The sequence below is a fragment of the Teleopsis dalmanni genome, chromosome 2, assembly GCF_002237135.1.
Source record: "Teleopsis dalmanni isolate 2A chromosome 2, ASM223713v2, whole genome shotgun sequence".
NCBI classification, from domain to species: domain Eukaryota; kingdom Metazoa; phylum Arthropoda; class Insecta; order Diptera; family Diopsidae; genus Teleopsis; species Teleopsis dalmanni.
The window spans coordinates 208927638-208943880 of record NC_051847.1 but is presented as its reverse complement, the minus strand read 5'-3'; the positions used below and the strand labels follow the sequence as shown (position 1 = coordinate 208943880).

Here is a 16243-nt window from a genome sequence, read left to right as displayed (position 1 = left end):
AATACAAGCACAAGCACAAGAACGAGAACATAAACCATGAAAGAGCACAGCTGGATCGTTTGAAAATGAAATGTCTGTGCACAGCGTACAGCAGGCGGAGGGAAAAAGGAATATTGCTACAAGTATACTACTACTTGCTTTCAAAATAGAGTTTGTGCTGCTTTGTTCTACCACTTTGTTATTTTCTAACTGCAGCGGCGTCGACGCTGACAGCTGACCGTGCTGCTCGCTTTCTGCTCTGCTATAGTTCTGTTTTGCTGTTGTTGTTGTGACCGTTTGTCCACTTGTTTTGCCTGAGGTTTATGTTTAAGCATAGTGCAATGTGGTGCAGAGAGATGTCCATACGTTTGTTGTTATTGTTGTTGTCGTTGGCAATGTTTCATTTCATGTTTATGGTTATTGTTATGATTGCCTTTGTGTGTTGTTGGTGTTTCAGTGATTGTTAAAGCCTTTGGTCAACGTAGTTATAAAGTGTTGTAGTTGTTATTTTTAATGGTTCATGAAAAGAATATACAGTTGCTTTCCAACATTCTATAATTTTTTTTGTTCTTTACATTTTTCTCATTTCGTATTGTTTTTTTTTATTTCTTATTAGTTTACCAGTTTACTTCTTTTTTTTTTTTTTTGAACATTATTACTACACTTACTTGTTACAAACTCTACAAAAGTTGATTGTATTTTGTTTTGCCACATTTTTCGTGTATTTTTCTATGGCTCAAGTTCATTCAAATTGTTTAAATAAACAAAAATCAGAGGAGACGTGACAATTTAAGCAGCTTCACTGCCAACTTATGTGCCAAGACACGCACCAACTGAAAAATGAAAAATCAAAAATAAAAAAAAATATAAAATACCAAGTCAGAAGGAACGCAAGAAATGGGAGCAGCAGTCGCAGCAGCAATCACTCACGCAGCAACAGCTGATTCGCATTCGACGGGGGTGGACAGGCAAACATGTTTGGATGATGGAAGGAAGTAAGGTTTTGTTTTGAAACTTTAATGTTGGCGAAGTAAATTGAATTGTTCGCAAAAATTGTAAATTTATATACATTATATATATATATATATATATTTTTTAATTTTTTTGCAATCTATTCCATTTTATTTTGTTTGCAACACAAGAAAATCAAAAAGAAAGAAAACAAAAATAAAAAATAAAAAAAGCTGCAATTTCTGTAAACAGCGTGAATTAAAGAAAGTTGAGATATAAATATAATAAATGTATAATAAAAAAAAAACTTTCGCAAACAAAAAACTTTTTATTATATTTTATTATTAATTTTTTTTAAAGCTTAAGTAACTTTTTGCTGGTTATTAGTTTCCGCTTCCGCATTTCATATTTCATATATTTTGGGTATTAAAAAATGTGCCTAAAAAAAGTATGTGCGAAAAAGTGTAGTCAAGTGTAAAAAATTTCAGGGATTTTTTTATGCCGATTTAAGCAGGGATCGACGAAGTGCACACTACCATTTTGTTGGCACATAAACGAATTCCAAAATATACTAAATAAATAAAAAAAAAACTTTGTTTTTAAAGTTTTAATTATATCATTTAAATAACCAAAGCATCAACTTCCCATCCATGGAGTAATACGCAGACCGACGTGGTCAAGTATCGAATTATTCCATATTTTGCAATAAAAAATTTCTAATATAAATTTAAAAATATATAAATGAAAGGAGTAAAGATATGAGACGATTATCTATGATAATTAAGTATTTAAAGCAATCGAAAAAACAATAGGAATTATAAAGATAAAGAGGGGATACACAATTTTTTCCCTGAGCGAAATCAAACCCTTAATATCGCAATTGACCAACTCTAGTTGGAAGCAGGGAAAATTTTTTAGGCAAACATCTTTTTAGCTCTCTTACGGTGGCGGTCAAAATTAGAAATATGTAATGTAGGCAGAAGACACCAACATTTGTAACCAACTCACGCAAAGAGGTCCTAGATATTACTATAGAAAATACTCGAGACTGTGAGCTTGTCAAAAAGTGGAGAGTATCCAGTGAACCTTCCATGTCTGATCATAGAATCCTAAGGTTCGTCGTGTTGTTCTAAAGGCAAAAACCGTTAATAACTCGTGATATCATAATTGATTCGTGGAATATAAGTTAGTTAGCGAACTAGGTAATCAATCTGTATACGATGAGACCACGTTGAACAAAAATTTTGACAGAAATTGGAGTCTAACTATTTCTAAACCCGCCACATTGAAGTGGCTACGTTCTCCGTCTTGAAGTTCTTGATCCTATTTGACTTTAATTTTAGTACAACCCATCTCTAATCTATTCTTACTCATAAATGATCCCCTCACAACTCACACTACTTTAGTCTAACCTAACCCATGTACACGTATTCATAATTCCAATCATGTTACCTGCTTTATAAATCCTTGAGGATTTTTACAATAGCGAGAACTACAGTATAAATTAGCAATTACAACTTTAATTGTCAAGAAAGTCTCTTATTTGTCACATTTTAAATGATAGAATGACTTAATGATAAGACTTGTGAACACTTTAGTTTTTTACTTTTGCAGCTCGGTTTTTTCTCTATTCTTGGTGAAATCTGCTTGGTTCGTATTTCTTGGGAACAAAATAAACAATTAAAATTATAAACCTGAAGATTTAGGGTTTGCTGTTTTAGTCATTATTTACAAATTTACATAAATTAAAGTAAATATTAAATATAGTTATGCAAAGAGAAATGGAACCGTTACTAATATGAAATATGAAATGGACATATACCCAACTAGGAGTACACGTAATAGGAATCACCATACCTATTATTGGAAGCAGACTCTACTTAGTATAGTGACATTAAATAGTAAAGTGGAACACCGTAACTTAGTAGATCTATTGTGTTAGAAAAAAAAAAATAATTTATAAATTATAAATGACTATGAACGTAAATATGTATAAAAGGTAAGAAGAACCAAAATAATTACATTATTATTTAATGACAATTTTATGATAAAAGATCACAATGTGATACAGACTATACTGTGTTAAGAAAAAAAACTTCAATAGTTCTGACTTTCAATTAAAAAACAGCTGCAATAATACGTACATCCAGAAAATATTGATTCATAACTTTTTGTATTTATGAATCATTTGGAGACATTTCAAAAAGTAAAAGATAAACTATAAAAATATTTCGATATATGAAGTATAAAGTCTGCAATAATAAGAAAAGTAGAACATTATGTATATGAAGATAGTTTTTTGCTGAAGTAACAAAAATTAATAACAAAACAATTCTTGCACAACAAACAATTAAAAAGAGATTTATCACAGTAACTATATTTTTACAAACAGTTACCATCTAATAACAGCCTACTTACCTAACCTACTTTTTTACCTACTTACCTATCTTAACTGAGACCTATCTTTGAGTTATGAGTCACTGAATTAATCTTTTATTGGATTAGTAGACTTGATATAGTCTATTTCATTAAGAGATGTCACTGAACAACAACAAATTTCATACTAAAAAAACGGGTTCTCACTGCATTTTATGGTGACGTCATTCTCCTTGTCGACTGAAATTCACTATAACAAATAGGACCTTCCTCTTGGTGCGCCTCATTGGATCTACACTGACAAAAAATTGATGGTCCACATCTTTTTTATTCTGAAAACCCATTTATTTAAGCATAACATATATGCAAATATTTCTTAAATCGCTTGTGTACGTCTCAGCGGAACTAAAGAATTTATAAGATGATATGTTTTAGTGAAAACATTAGGTACTCGAATTTTGATACATTGTTAATGGAGTCAATAGAGAAATCTCTATTTATAATAAAGTTTCTGATAAACCAGGAAATTATGAATATCTTTCTGAAAGTGATGTTTTGGAATTTTTACTGTTCTTGAAGCATAGACTTAATGGAATTAAATTAAAAGCTTTGAAAAATATCTAAAAGTTAATTATGCTGGATAAAAATATGTGAATTATATAGGTTCTGAAGAGCTTTTGTATTCAAATAGATGAATGAAAGTGATATTAGATGTGTTGGAACCGATTCACGAATACGTTCTAGATATACAAAAATAATAGATTATAAAAAACGCTATATAATGGATGTGCAGATATAATGTTTACGTATATTAGCAAAACAAATATTCAAAAGTTAAAATAATAAAATCTATTTGATGATGATCGTGGAATAAAACGAGAGAACTTGAAATTAAAGAGAATTTAGGTAAGAGCGAAAGATAATGATATACTATCAAATGTTAAAAATAACTGATAAATTAACAATTCAAAATAATAACTTTTCTCAAACATTCAAAAAAAAAGGGTTTTTCTATTTTTTTTAAACTATTTTTAAATCCATAACTGGAAAATCAGAGACATATATGTACATATACCTGTTTCTGCTAATATTTATTTTTCTTTTTATTAAAAATTTAAATAATAAGAATTGAGTTAAATTGATGAACTGGAACGAATTTTAAGCTTCATTAAACAGACAATATTTTTATGATGTGTAGAGCTTATCACAATATACAATATGGATATTTTTTTCTGTTTCGATGTGTAGAGCTTATCACAATATACAATATGGATATTTTTTTCTGTTTCGAACTCATTATTTATATACAAATTCGCTATACTTGAGACCATTACATTAATTGTATAATGTATATATAGAAGTATGATAAGGAATGATATATATCTGTTTTATTATATTTTTAAAATATTATTCACTGTTGAAATACTTATAACATGTGTACATATATAGAAATAAGATTTTAAATCGCTGTAGAAAATAACATCCCTATATTCATCTTAAATTGAGTTTTTAATCTCTATTATAGTATGTATGGCACAATAGTTCAATAACGCAATACTTCAATATCTTTAAAACAATTTTACTGTGAAAATGGATTTTCTTTTGGAAGATAGACGTAGAGTTACACAAAAATATTGATTTTAATGGAAACTAAAAAAAGTATGGTTACGATAAGCAATATATAGTAGCATGGTAATATGATGTTGGGCTTCCCGAAACAGTCATAGTCTCACGTTAAATTGCAATAACAGAAAAACGATATGATATTCTTAATCCAGAAACAGTTTTTCGTTTCTGCTTCGAAGTTTTCAAAAAACTTACAGTTTTACGTGATGTCTAACACGTAGAGATTTGGTATCATTAAGAACAATCTCTATTCATACTTATCAAGACATTTACCGTCATCGGAAACGTTATAGAAAACATTTCCTTTTTGTTTTAAGAATTAATCACGTAAATCTAAGAACACATCTTTTGGAGATATGGTCACAACAAAGTCAACTTAAAATATTGTTTTTAAAAAAAAAATATTTTGTATGTATAATTCAATTTTGATTCAAACTCTTATTTTGAAAAGGAAATTACAAAGAAGTTACAGAATTTTTTAGGAACCCACTAAACATAGCGGAGAGTTTCTTATATTAAGCAAGAATCTGATAAAATTCTAAAACAATAATAATAGGATAAAATTACAGGTTTTTCTATAAACATTTGAAAATATTTGTTTATTTTAGGCATTATTCTGAAAACTTTTTATAAGATCTTCGATTCTCTGAAAGCTGGCGACGACTACCACATCCAAATGAACCACGAGCTGTACAAGTTTTATCAATGATATATGTAGTTCAGCGAATTTAGATCCAAAGGGTTCGATAGTTTGGTAATATCGTGAAAATGAATGACGATAAATTGAAAATGAAATGAAAAATAAATTTGAAGCGATAGTTCAAGGATAAAGGCGTAGGGGTATTTCTCCGGTGGAGTGATCAAGTTGAAAAAGACTTATTGTAACTTGATGTAAGAGACTGAAGAAGTTGAAGCGCACCCAGCAGAGGCGACTAGGGAGACATGCTGCGTCATGCTAAAGTCCAGTAACGCGTTGTTATGGTCATTAAAGTAAGTAGCTCAAAACTTCAAAAACTATAAAGTTGTAAACCGTATCGTTCCATCATCCTTACAAAGGATGAAACTCCAACGCGAATAGTGAATACATATTTAGTCATTATAAATGACTACTGCTCATATAAAAACGACAACTCGTGAGGTATATATTTCATTAAAGAACTATAAGAAAGCCTCTAATATTGGGCATATGTATTGTATACTTAGTCATTATAAATGACTACTGCTCATATATAAACGGCAGCTCGTGAGGTATATATTTCATTAAAGAAGAGCTTTTTTAAAAGCCTTTAATATTAGCCAATATTAGACAATACATATGTATTGTATCTTTGGAGTATTACAGTCTTTTAAAAGAAAAATCGGTGTTGATTTTGCAAAACCATTGTCAAGACTACTCTAATAGAGTTTTAGGCAAACTCAGTACAACTTAAGATAGCCTGAGAGATAACAAAAATATAGCGAACATATAGATGCAATAAAAATATTTGAGTAGTCTTTCGCATAAAATGTTTGGAGAACTAGTCAGAAATCTCCACTTCTATACGATTTCAAACATAAGCAACACTCTCCACTGTGAAAAGCTATAACCTCTAAAATCTTATGAATTACGCATTTCAAAATGCTTATTTGCGTACTTAATTACATTTTAGCATAAAACTGTATAGATATGTATTATTTAATGTGCTTTCACATTTTTTTCTATTGTAGTAAAACACGCTAGGGTTAAGTTGATAGCCGTCATAAAAATACAAAATAAAAATAAAATTTCAACTACGCAAATCGGGAAATCGGAAAAACATGTTTTTATGTAAAATTTTCAATTAAAAGAAGAAAATGCAAGTCTTTCCTCTTCATTTAAGGGTTGTTATGAGCAATGAACTGAATATTTTGCGTAAATAGAATAAATAGAAAGCAATTATCTTGCAGCCCTTTGTGCATTCTCCGAAGATATCTGAGTTTTGTTACGAATAGAATTAAGAAACGAAATAGTAAATAGAGAACAATGTATTTCTGAACAGAATGGTTTTTTAACTTGAAATTTTAAACAAGAAACGCTATATGAAATCCAATGAGTCACTGGTGCTGCGATAAAAACAGATAAAATTATTCCGGTGACGTGCTAATAAGACAAGTTTTAGTAAGAAATTTACGTTATTTTGTGTTTTAGGGAATTTCAGAAATTTCTCTTTTAGTTACAGATGCAAAAAAGTGTGGATCTAATTTAACTAAGTACATTGGAACCATTGTACATTGTTGTTTTATAGAAAAGGTATATACCATATGGAAAATACAATTTTTGAGTTCAAGTTTTTTTTAAATAATCTGAAATATTTTAATATTATTAATACGTTTTTATTTACAACTATAAGAAAATATAATGTAGTATGATTTAATTGTTAAATCAAGTGTTTAGTAACGACTTGAGAGTGACAGCCGATTAAGCTTGAATGTATTGACTGTATAAGCATTCATATGGCAAGATCTTAACATTGGGATATATCTTAATTATTGAACATAATATTAAAAATTATTATTTTGATATATGCATAAAGAAAACAAATCATTATGAGTGTGTAAAACATTTCAGATAATAGAAGGCAAATCCAACAAGATTAGCAGTAAGACGAAAGTAAAATCTAGTAATTATGTTCATTAGAGCTGCGTTAAAACTGCTTAATATCATAAAACAACAAACAATTACAAGTTTTTGTTTAACATTTTTAATAAAAAGAAAAACAATTATTAATTCAATATTTGCACTGATTGGAGGACACAGCAGCTTTAACGCAGAGCAACTTCAGTTCATTCGCAGTCAATGGCCTCGTGGCGACGAGGACAAACAAGCACATAGACGGACAAAAAATAACTGACTGATAGGAAGTACAGAAAAAAAAACTGTATAATTTACAATATAAGAAACACTAATTGAATTGTACAATATATTAGCAAATTATTTCAAATATTTTTTGTACGAAATTATTTCCGTTCTGGTAAGGCAATAAGATTTCCTATAAGCCATACAATTTCCATGCAAAGATATTACAAAACAAAAATGTCGGCTGGCCAGGCAATAGTAGCAGCAGCAGCAGCAGCAGCAAAAAATGTATTGTACTTCTGCACCAACAAAATTTCTTTTTACAATATTCAAATAAAATGGATTTTTATACTCACTATAAAGTTGATTTATTTCTTTTATGAAATTCCGTACTTCAGTGCAATAAAACTCCGTTTTTAATTATATATAAACATTTGTTATTTTTTTTGACACAAAATTGTGTTTGATAAAAAATAAGCTGAGGCAAGGCAGCCAAAGAAAAATGTTTTATTTTCCTTTGTTTGCGCCCGAGAAATCAGCGTCAAAACATTTTCACACAATTTTTCTTAGATTCTAAATATAATTTTTTTAAGATTCTCATATCATTTGTGAATTTCTTTACTATATATTTCTCATAAATATATATATATTAAAATTTGTTTTGTTAAACACACTTTTATGATTAACGCACGAAGAAAAATTTTAATGCAAAAATTTCTATTCGAAGTCGCCTCGTTGGACAACGACAACGATTTCGGTTTTATAAATTGACTACCACGACGACGGACAAAATTACTTTTGTATTCGTTTAAAATGTAAACATACCAATTGTCTCTTTTGCGCTTATAGGTATGTATATTGTATTATATATGCTTCTTCTCTATTCACTTTAGCGTATTTGCTGTCAGTCTCGTATATGTTGACAAATTCAATTCTTTTTAGGTTATACCTTATTCTTTTTCCAAAACGTTTTACTAATACGATAATTTTTATTTTCACGTTTTTATAACTTGAATTTCAAAACTATTATAAAGCAATAAAAACATTTGTTTAATCTTTTTTTTATTTCAATAATTTATGTTTATATATTGAATACTTATTTTTAATATAAACTAATTTCAGCTGCACACTCACTTATGTTGTGCTACAATTTCAAACTCGCCATATTTTCTCAAATAATTCATATGGTCTGCATACAAATACGAACTTTTTGACATAAATGATATTTTTTTCGAATACAGAGTTGCATTTGTAGTGGGACTTTTTAATAAATGTGTAAATTTTAGTAAAAAGAAAAACTACGGCCATGTACGAGACGAGTAAATCGAGGAAAATAGTAAATTATGTCGGTATGGCAGCGAATGTTGGTATTTACCAGAATTTCAAGTAGGGTATGTTAGATAAAAATTAAGTAAATTAGGTATTACCATTTCGAAAATTTTATAAGATATTTAATAAATAACTAAATAAATTTGAAGACTTTTAACCAAAAATAATAAATAAGTGCAATAAATAAATAAATATATACATAAATGTAGTTCAAAAAGTTCCTAGGATTTTAATTTACTTTACCTCAATTTGCTCGAACTCGTACACGGCCTACATAATGATTTGCAAGGAATACCTTCTATAGTGTTTCCTATATCAATGCTTTTTGTTAATATGCATTTATTTAGTAAAACTAATAAGAATGCAATAAATAATTTATGTAAGGTATATAAATAAATACGTGAATAACCGATCAACCAATTATTAAAATATTAATTGCGCTGTTATTCAGTATTAACCGTAAGTTTTTCTTTCAGAGTAGCAAAAAACTACTCGCAACTTATGAAAGGAAACATGTGAAGCAACAACAATGCTCTTAAAATTCTTAGAGTTAGGTCAAACACAGAACATATGTCAAACAAAGGCATTCAACATGTTTTAAATGTTAGATATTACATTTTTCCTGCTCTGAAAGAATAAATTACTGCTATTGTTAATCGTGCTAATAACTTAAATGAAACTAAAATATAAAATACATGTAAAATATATATTATATTAAAACATATTTATATAAATTATTCATACTAACACATAAAGTTTGATGTTCCAATAGGAAACGATATACACAAACGACTTCTATTTAAGTTTGATCCATGTCTGATGCAATTTTATTTTGACAGTCAACTTGCATAAAAGCATAAATTCATACACAAATATATAAAATCAATATTTTGTACATAAGTAAAATAATGACATATTAAGGTCGTGTGCGAGTTAGGCTAAGTTGATGCTAAACCAAATGGGAGATTTTTTGGGATTTTTTGTACTGCACACATTTTGCCATTTATCAACACGTATCGACACATCAATACATTATCGACACAACTTAGAATTTCCCTCATTTAGAACGCAACTTAGCCTAACTCGCACACGATCTAAGATAAAGCGTACATAATAATCAATAGATTGTGAACGCACTTAATACGCAAAAGGGTAACACTGATGTGTAAATATTTTGCAGCAGGTGTACCCTTGCAGATGCAAAGAATTTCGTTACAGTAATGCCGCGAAAAAGTGAAAGAGCAGAAATTACTAAATTTCTGATTGAGAATACAATCTTGAAATTAAGATCAGTTGAAGGTAACTAACTCAAATAATTATATGACATTTATTTCAAAAATATTTACTCTAGATGCCACTAGCATTTATGATGATGCCGATGAAATAATGGACGAGTTTCATGACAATTTATTAATAGTGCTTTCTAATCGCTATTGTATTCGTACGCCGTCAAATAGTGTTCCAAAATTACTGGATTGGCATAAGAACGTTTTACCACATATGAATGATAATCAGTTTAAAGAAATGCTTCGAGTTAATAGAGAACAATTTCAACATTTACTTACGTTGATTGAAAAAAGTGAAGTTTTTCAAAAACCTTATTCAAACAAACAACTGCCTATTGAATTACAGTTGGCAATTGTTTTATATCGGTTGGGTTCTGCTTCAGAAAATGTTTCTACACGAAAAATTGCAAATTTATTTGGTATAGGCGGTGGAGGTACAGTGGACAAAATTACTCGAAGAGTATTCGAAGCATTTTTCAATATACTTGGAAAATATATACGTTGGCCGAATGAAGTGGAACGATCAAAAATCGTGAAAGATACATTTAATGAATTACCACATTGCATTGGATACATTGATACAATGGAAATTAAGTTTGCTGAACCTCCCACACGAGACCCAAAAACCAAATATAAAATGTGTACAAACAAACTACAAATAGTATGTGATGAAAAACTTAGAATAAGACACGCAGTTGTAGGAGATCTAGGTACCTTTAATGATGCTGAGATATTTAGAAATAGTGTGATATATAAGAATCCAAGAAAATTTTTTTCTGATGAGCAGTGGATAGCTGGAGACTCTACATATCCTTTGTTGGACCATGTTATCACACCTTATAGTAAAAATTCAGATTATATGGATGAGACAAGTAGATCTCAATTTAATAAACAGCATAGCAAATATAGAGTAAGGGCAGAGTATTGCATTAATTTACTGATGGAAAGATTTTGTAGTCTTAAGGAGCTTAGGTTACGCGTTGACAATAAAAGAGGTGAAGACTTGTGCAAGAAATGGGTCCTAATCTGTTGTATGTTACACAATATTTTATTAAGCGACGATAAAGATTTTAAACACATTTTATCTTCCAAACGAAAAAACTATGATATTGAAGATCCTTGCGATGGTATTTCGCATGCAACATACAGTTCAGAAAATAAACGCCGAAAAATATTTCATAAAATGTTTAGCTAAATACTTTTTTTGATAAAATTTTAATTTATTGTATTCTAATCATTATTTCTTTTTTTTGTATAATTTAATAACATTTCTATAATTATAAATAAATAAAGGCATCTTTCTTTTCACTTGAGATATTTGTATTTTAAATCGAGTTCCTTCATTGCTAGTCTTTCCTTTTGTTCTAATTCTAGTTTTTTTAATTCAAACTCATGTTTAATTTTTTGCTCTTCTAAACGCAAATGCTCTCTTTGAATTTCTTTTTCGAACTTAAATTTTTCTTTTTGTAATTCCAAATTTTGCTCAAAGTGCTTGTTCTCCTGTTCCAGTTTTTTTGAAGTTATACTTATTCTTTCTGCTTCCAAAGCTGCAAGTTTATTGAGCGCTGACTTTGGTTCCTTTCGCATCGCAAGATCTGCTGAGCTATTGTGTGCATTTACTTCACCGGACGTACCGGGCAGTTCAGCTGACCAATTTGTTGGTACTGGCGTACCATCGGGAGAGACGATGGAATCATATTGGGCTTGTTCTTGATCTAGATGCGGTGAGGATAAAGGTGTACTGATTTCTGCATATTCATCCTTTATCGTTACTTCAATTTCCGACTCTAAAGGGTCTTCATACTCTAACTCTGAATTACTCATTACAACTGAATCATTTTGGGATTTCTTTTCGAATATTTCCGAGAGTAACTTATAATGAGGACATATTTTATGAACTATAGCTGAAATTCATATTATATTGTAAACAAACTCATTTAGTTATTAATTTTTTTACCTTTGATCTCGCTATTGTCTCCAGTTGGATCTGCTTTACCTGACTTCATCCATTGATTTGCTTTTTCATACAACCTTCTATAATACCGCATTTTATATTTCACTAGATCCCATGTCGAATCAATTTTTATGTCATTTAAAAGCTTTAAATAATACAGCTTCGCGGTTGGTTTCTAAAAAGCGATATGTTTTATTAAAAATATTTAATTTTGACAAGTATTGAACTTACCTCAAAGTTTCCGTTTTCATAGATATAATCTAATATTGCCATATTTTCCTCCTCCGACCACTTTTTAATGGGTCTATCCCTTTTACGTTTCTTAGCTTCCATGTCTAAATAAACTAAACAATCAACCGAGTAAACAAAAATTCCTTCACGTCAATTTTATATTGCCACTGAAACAGTGCCACTACAAGAGCTACCAACTCAAAGTTATTTCCAAAATACGAATTCGCCGCAAAATTTATATATCAAAATTCACTGCAACTTTTTATTAGGCTAACATATAGAATTATTTATTTTTTTAATATATTTTTATTTCGGTTATATACGAAAAATGACATATATTACATAGCAATATTGTATTAAATATATATAAACTATATGGGAATAAAACATACTATACACCAGAAAATAAATAAATTTTTAAATAGCAATAGTTGTGAAAAATTAAGTTAAATATTGCCACAAAAATGTAAAATTACTACGTTATAGCACATTTACACTGTCTTATTTAAATATAAATTTGATATATAAAATATTTTTAAATATTTTCGTATATCAGTTATACATTTCATTTTTTTATGTGATATATTATTATATTGTTATTAAAGTGAAGTTTATAAAAGTTCTATCAGCTGCGTAAATGAGTTGATTATAATATGAACGTTTCCTTATTAATATAAAAGAGCAAATGCGTGAATGTATTATTATTCAACTTTAAAACAATCTAAAGCAATAAACGATTTCGATTTGTTTTCATGGTCTTGATCTGTATCACTAAAATCTAGAAAAATAAAAATTTAGATGCTTCACATGTGCTCTTTTAACCTACATTATAAGCACAATCATTATAACCTACATTATAAGTCTTTAATATTGTAGCATATGTTTGAAAGAAAGTATGAAAGAAAATAATTTGGTGATAATCAAATTTAAATATATTAAACTTATAAATTTTAATAATTTTGATAAATGCAAGTATAAAAAGCAATTAACATAGCATTATTATTAAAATACGCAAATGTGAACTCAATTATGAAACATTACGTGGACATTACGTCGCAAATAGCGAAAGCAAATTTGAAGTGCGACAACTCTATTTTTGACTTGTCATAATCAGCTGATTTTATTTTGAAATTTTATTGGTGGTTGTTACTTTTATCAGCACAAATTAAATTAAAAACAACGATTAAAAGTTTTTCTTGTAAATTGTGGAGAATAAATATATAAATTAAAAACGACAATTAAAGCAGATAGTGGCAGCGAAAAAGCATGGAACCCACCGGAAGCGTGATGCTTCCTATATATCAGAGAAAATTGTTCCGGTAGGAAATTGGATGATAAGTTATTTGGATGGAGCGATAGTTTTGGTGATGGTGGTAAGAGTTCACATTAATTCTATTTTTCTTATTAATAATGCAGCTTCTTTATTTTTAGAGAATGACACTGTAAGTCAGTACCCATTTAACGTTGTCGAAGCGACTCAAAAAATAATGCATATAGCGTTTTGAGTTAGTGTTATAAAATGTTTACATAATTGTAACTAATAAATAGCATTTTGAAACTCTTTAAAATCAATTGCAGAGGAATTAAATGTTGTTGAAGATGCTGATAATGTAGAAAATTAGGTTTACAAACCTACACTATTTAGACTAGCGACTACCGAAAAATTAATGGTCAGTGTAACCTCCCAACGAAAACGCTCGCTGGAAAAAGGAAAAATTGTTTTAACGCAGTTACTACAAATATTCTATACGAACAAGAATGTAAGAGCTGTTGAAAATAATCACTTAGAATCGCAGAAAAAACTAAAATCCTTATTTTGAAAAACGAGCTTCTTGAGTTTATACTTCGAAAAAAGATACAGCTCCTTGGATTGTTGGTAGGATTTTATATTTTAGTTTTTAAGATATAAATTCATACAAATATGTAACCAAAAACGTTTTAGAAATGGATGAAATTTTTAATGTTGTACTATAAGATAAATTAATGCAATAAATTTTATATAATCAATTGGATAAAGTAGTTTTCAATTTCAGTGGATGAAGATAACTTTTTAAAATCGCTTTTCTTCATATTTAAGAAATAATTGGGCTTTAATTTATATGTAGTGTCTGCTTTAATAATAATAATTAATGAATAAATAAATAATAATAAATTATTATTTAATAATAATTAAATAATATAAATTATAAATAAATGATAATAAGTAGTCGATCGCTTATTGTAGTGTCAACTGTGCACTAGAACAATGCGGCGGTACTTCAGGCTGTATTTATTGTTATTACTATTTCCATACTCCATCAGGAGCTTAAGGAGTCTACAAATGTTTTCCACTGGTTTCTATTTTGTGCTATTGCTCTCAACTCGTTAAACGATTTGATCGTCTCCTGCTGAACTGTCCTCCAGATCAGTGCTGGTCTGTAAGTAAGTGCAGCATGCGCGATATCTTTATAAGGCTTACGCAGTGTCTGTCCATTCCAACCATACTTCTTTCTTTTTATCTGGCTGTTTACGTTGTTTGGTGCGTTATTCATTAGTCTGGATAGTTGCCATAATGAGAAAGAGGTGAAATCTATCAATCTCGTTCTAAGTCTCTTTCCAGGACTACAGACTAACCAATTTCAATGTCCAGAACATCGTTCATTCACTGGTCTAGTTGAGATAATAATGGCGAACTTATCGTATTTCTTTAACTCTATTTGACTAAATAATAAGAATAGCGTAAACAGTTATATCTTCTAATAGCATATTTGACTTGCGAGCTGGAGATACTTGTATTTTGTTTTTTTCACGAATCACAAAATACATGAACGTAGAAGAGACCAACTGATTCAGCCTTTAAATTAGACATTGGCATAACTTTAACAGGGTATGCAACAATCTGCACAAAATCTATCCATTGTGATCTATCTATCTATCGTATCTCCCCTATTTATCTATTCGGTGTCGAATCTGATAGTCATATATTTGCTTATTGGATAGAAAATGTAGAAGTGAATACCATCCAATTATAGACGTTGGATGGTGAATTTGGTAGTCATATATTTGCATATTTAATAGAAAATATGGAACTGAATGCAATATTCATGACAAAATCAATCTATTGTAGACGTTGTGTGTTAAATCAGACAGTAATATTTTGGCTTATTGGAAACCTTATTTAAATAATATCTCTAAATATATACTTGAATGGACGACGAGACAATTAGAAGACAAACAAACAACGAAAAGAACAAGGACTGCAATGGGCAGCTTATGTTGTAAGAATGGGACCTAAAAGAAATCCGGCCAATATATTTAATGCTAATCCGATAATATGACAGTCAGATCGAAGCGAAAATGGTAGAAAAATGTGTACGAGGACGCCAGAAAGCCTGGAGTTCTAAATTGGAAAATAAGTGCACAAAATCGAAGCAGATGGAGGCAGGTTGTGAAGTAGGCCAAGGTTCACGCTGGACTGTAGCGCCAAATAAGAAGAAGAAATATATACTATATGTCCTTACTTGGTTTATATATTTGTATATCATGATTTAGTTATAAATCTTTATAGACAAGTCTTCCAAACGTGTTTAAAGAAATAAATTCTTATGAATCCTACAGGTCTAACAATCTACATAAGTATCTTTATTGTAATTGCTTAAATCCATAGGAAATTCAATTCAAATCAATTTTTATTTTTCACCTAACAAGTTTTGTCTT

General features: G+C 29.4%; 2 protein-coding genes across 2 annotated transcripts; one reads left to right on the top strand and one right to left on the bottom strand.

Moving 5' to 3' along the window:
* The first annotated feature begins 10146 nt into the window (after window positions 1-10146).
* LOC119678948 (protein ANTAGONIST OF LIKE HETEROCHROMATIN PROTEIN 1-like) lies at window positions 10147-11589 on the top strand. The gene is made up of 2 exons (XM_038091069.1): window positions 10147-10375; window positions 10428-11589. Exons 1-2 carry the CDS (start codon window positions 10297-10299, stop codon window positions 11555-11557), a joined length of 1209 nt encoding a protein of 402 aa, XP_037946997.1. The 5' UTR covers window positions 10147-10296; the 3' UTR covers window positions 11558-11589.
* An 18-nt stretch (window positions 11590-11607) lies between these two features.
* LOC119678949 lies at window positions 11608-12843 on the bottom strand. Its single transcript, XM_038091070.1, has 3 exons — window positions 12548-12843; window positions 12320-12491; window positions 11608-12266 (listed from the first exon to the last, which is right to left on the bottom strand). The coding sequence occupies exons 1-3, from the start codon at window positions 12647-12649 to the stop codon at window positions 11668-11670; spliced, it is 873 nt and encodes a 290-aa protein (XP_037946998.1). The 5' UTR covers window positions 12650-12843; the 3' UTR covers window positions 11608-11667.
* Window positions 12844-16243: the final 3400 nt, after the last annotated feature.

Coding starts and splice junctions, on each gene's coding strand:
- LOC119678948 (XM_038091069.1), top strand. CDS start 10,297: ATGCCGCGAAAAAGTGAAAGAGCAGAAATTACTAAATTTCTGATTGAG. Junction 10,376..10,427: donor GAAATTAAGATCAGTTGAAG/GTAACTAACTCA, acceptor TATTTACTCTAG/ATGCCACTAGCATTTATGAT.
- LOC119678949 (XM_038091070.1), bottom strand. CDS start 12,649: ATGGAAGCTAAGAAACGTAAAAGGGATAGACCCATTAAAAAGTGGTCG. Junction 12,492..12,547: donor ATGAAAACGGAAACTTTGAG/GTAAGTTCAATA, acceptor ATCGCTTTTTAG/AAACCAACCGCGAAGCTGTA. Junction 12,267..12,319: donor AGACAATAGCGAGATCAAAG/GTAAAAAAATTA, acceptor TATGAATTTCAG/CTATAGTTCATAAAATATGT.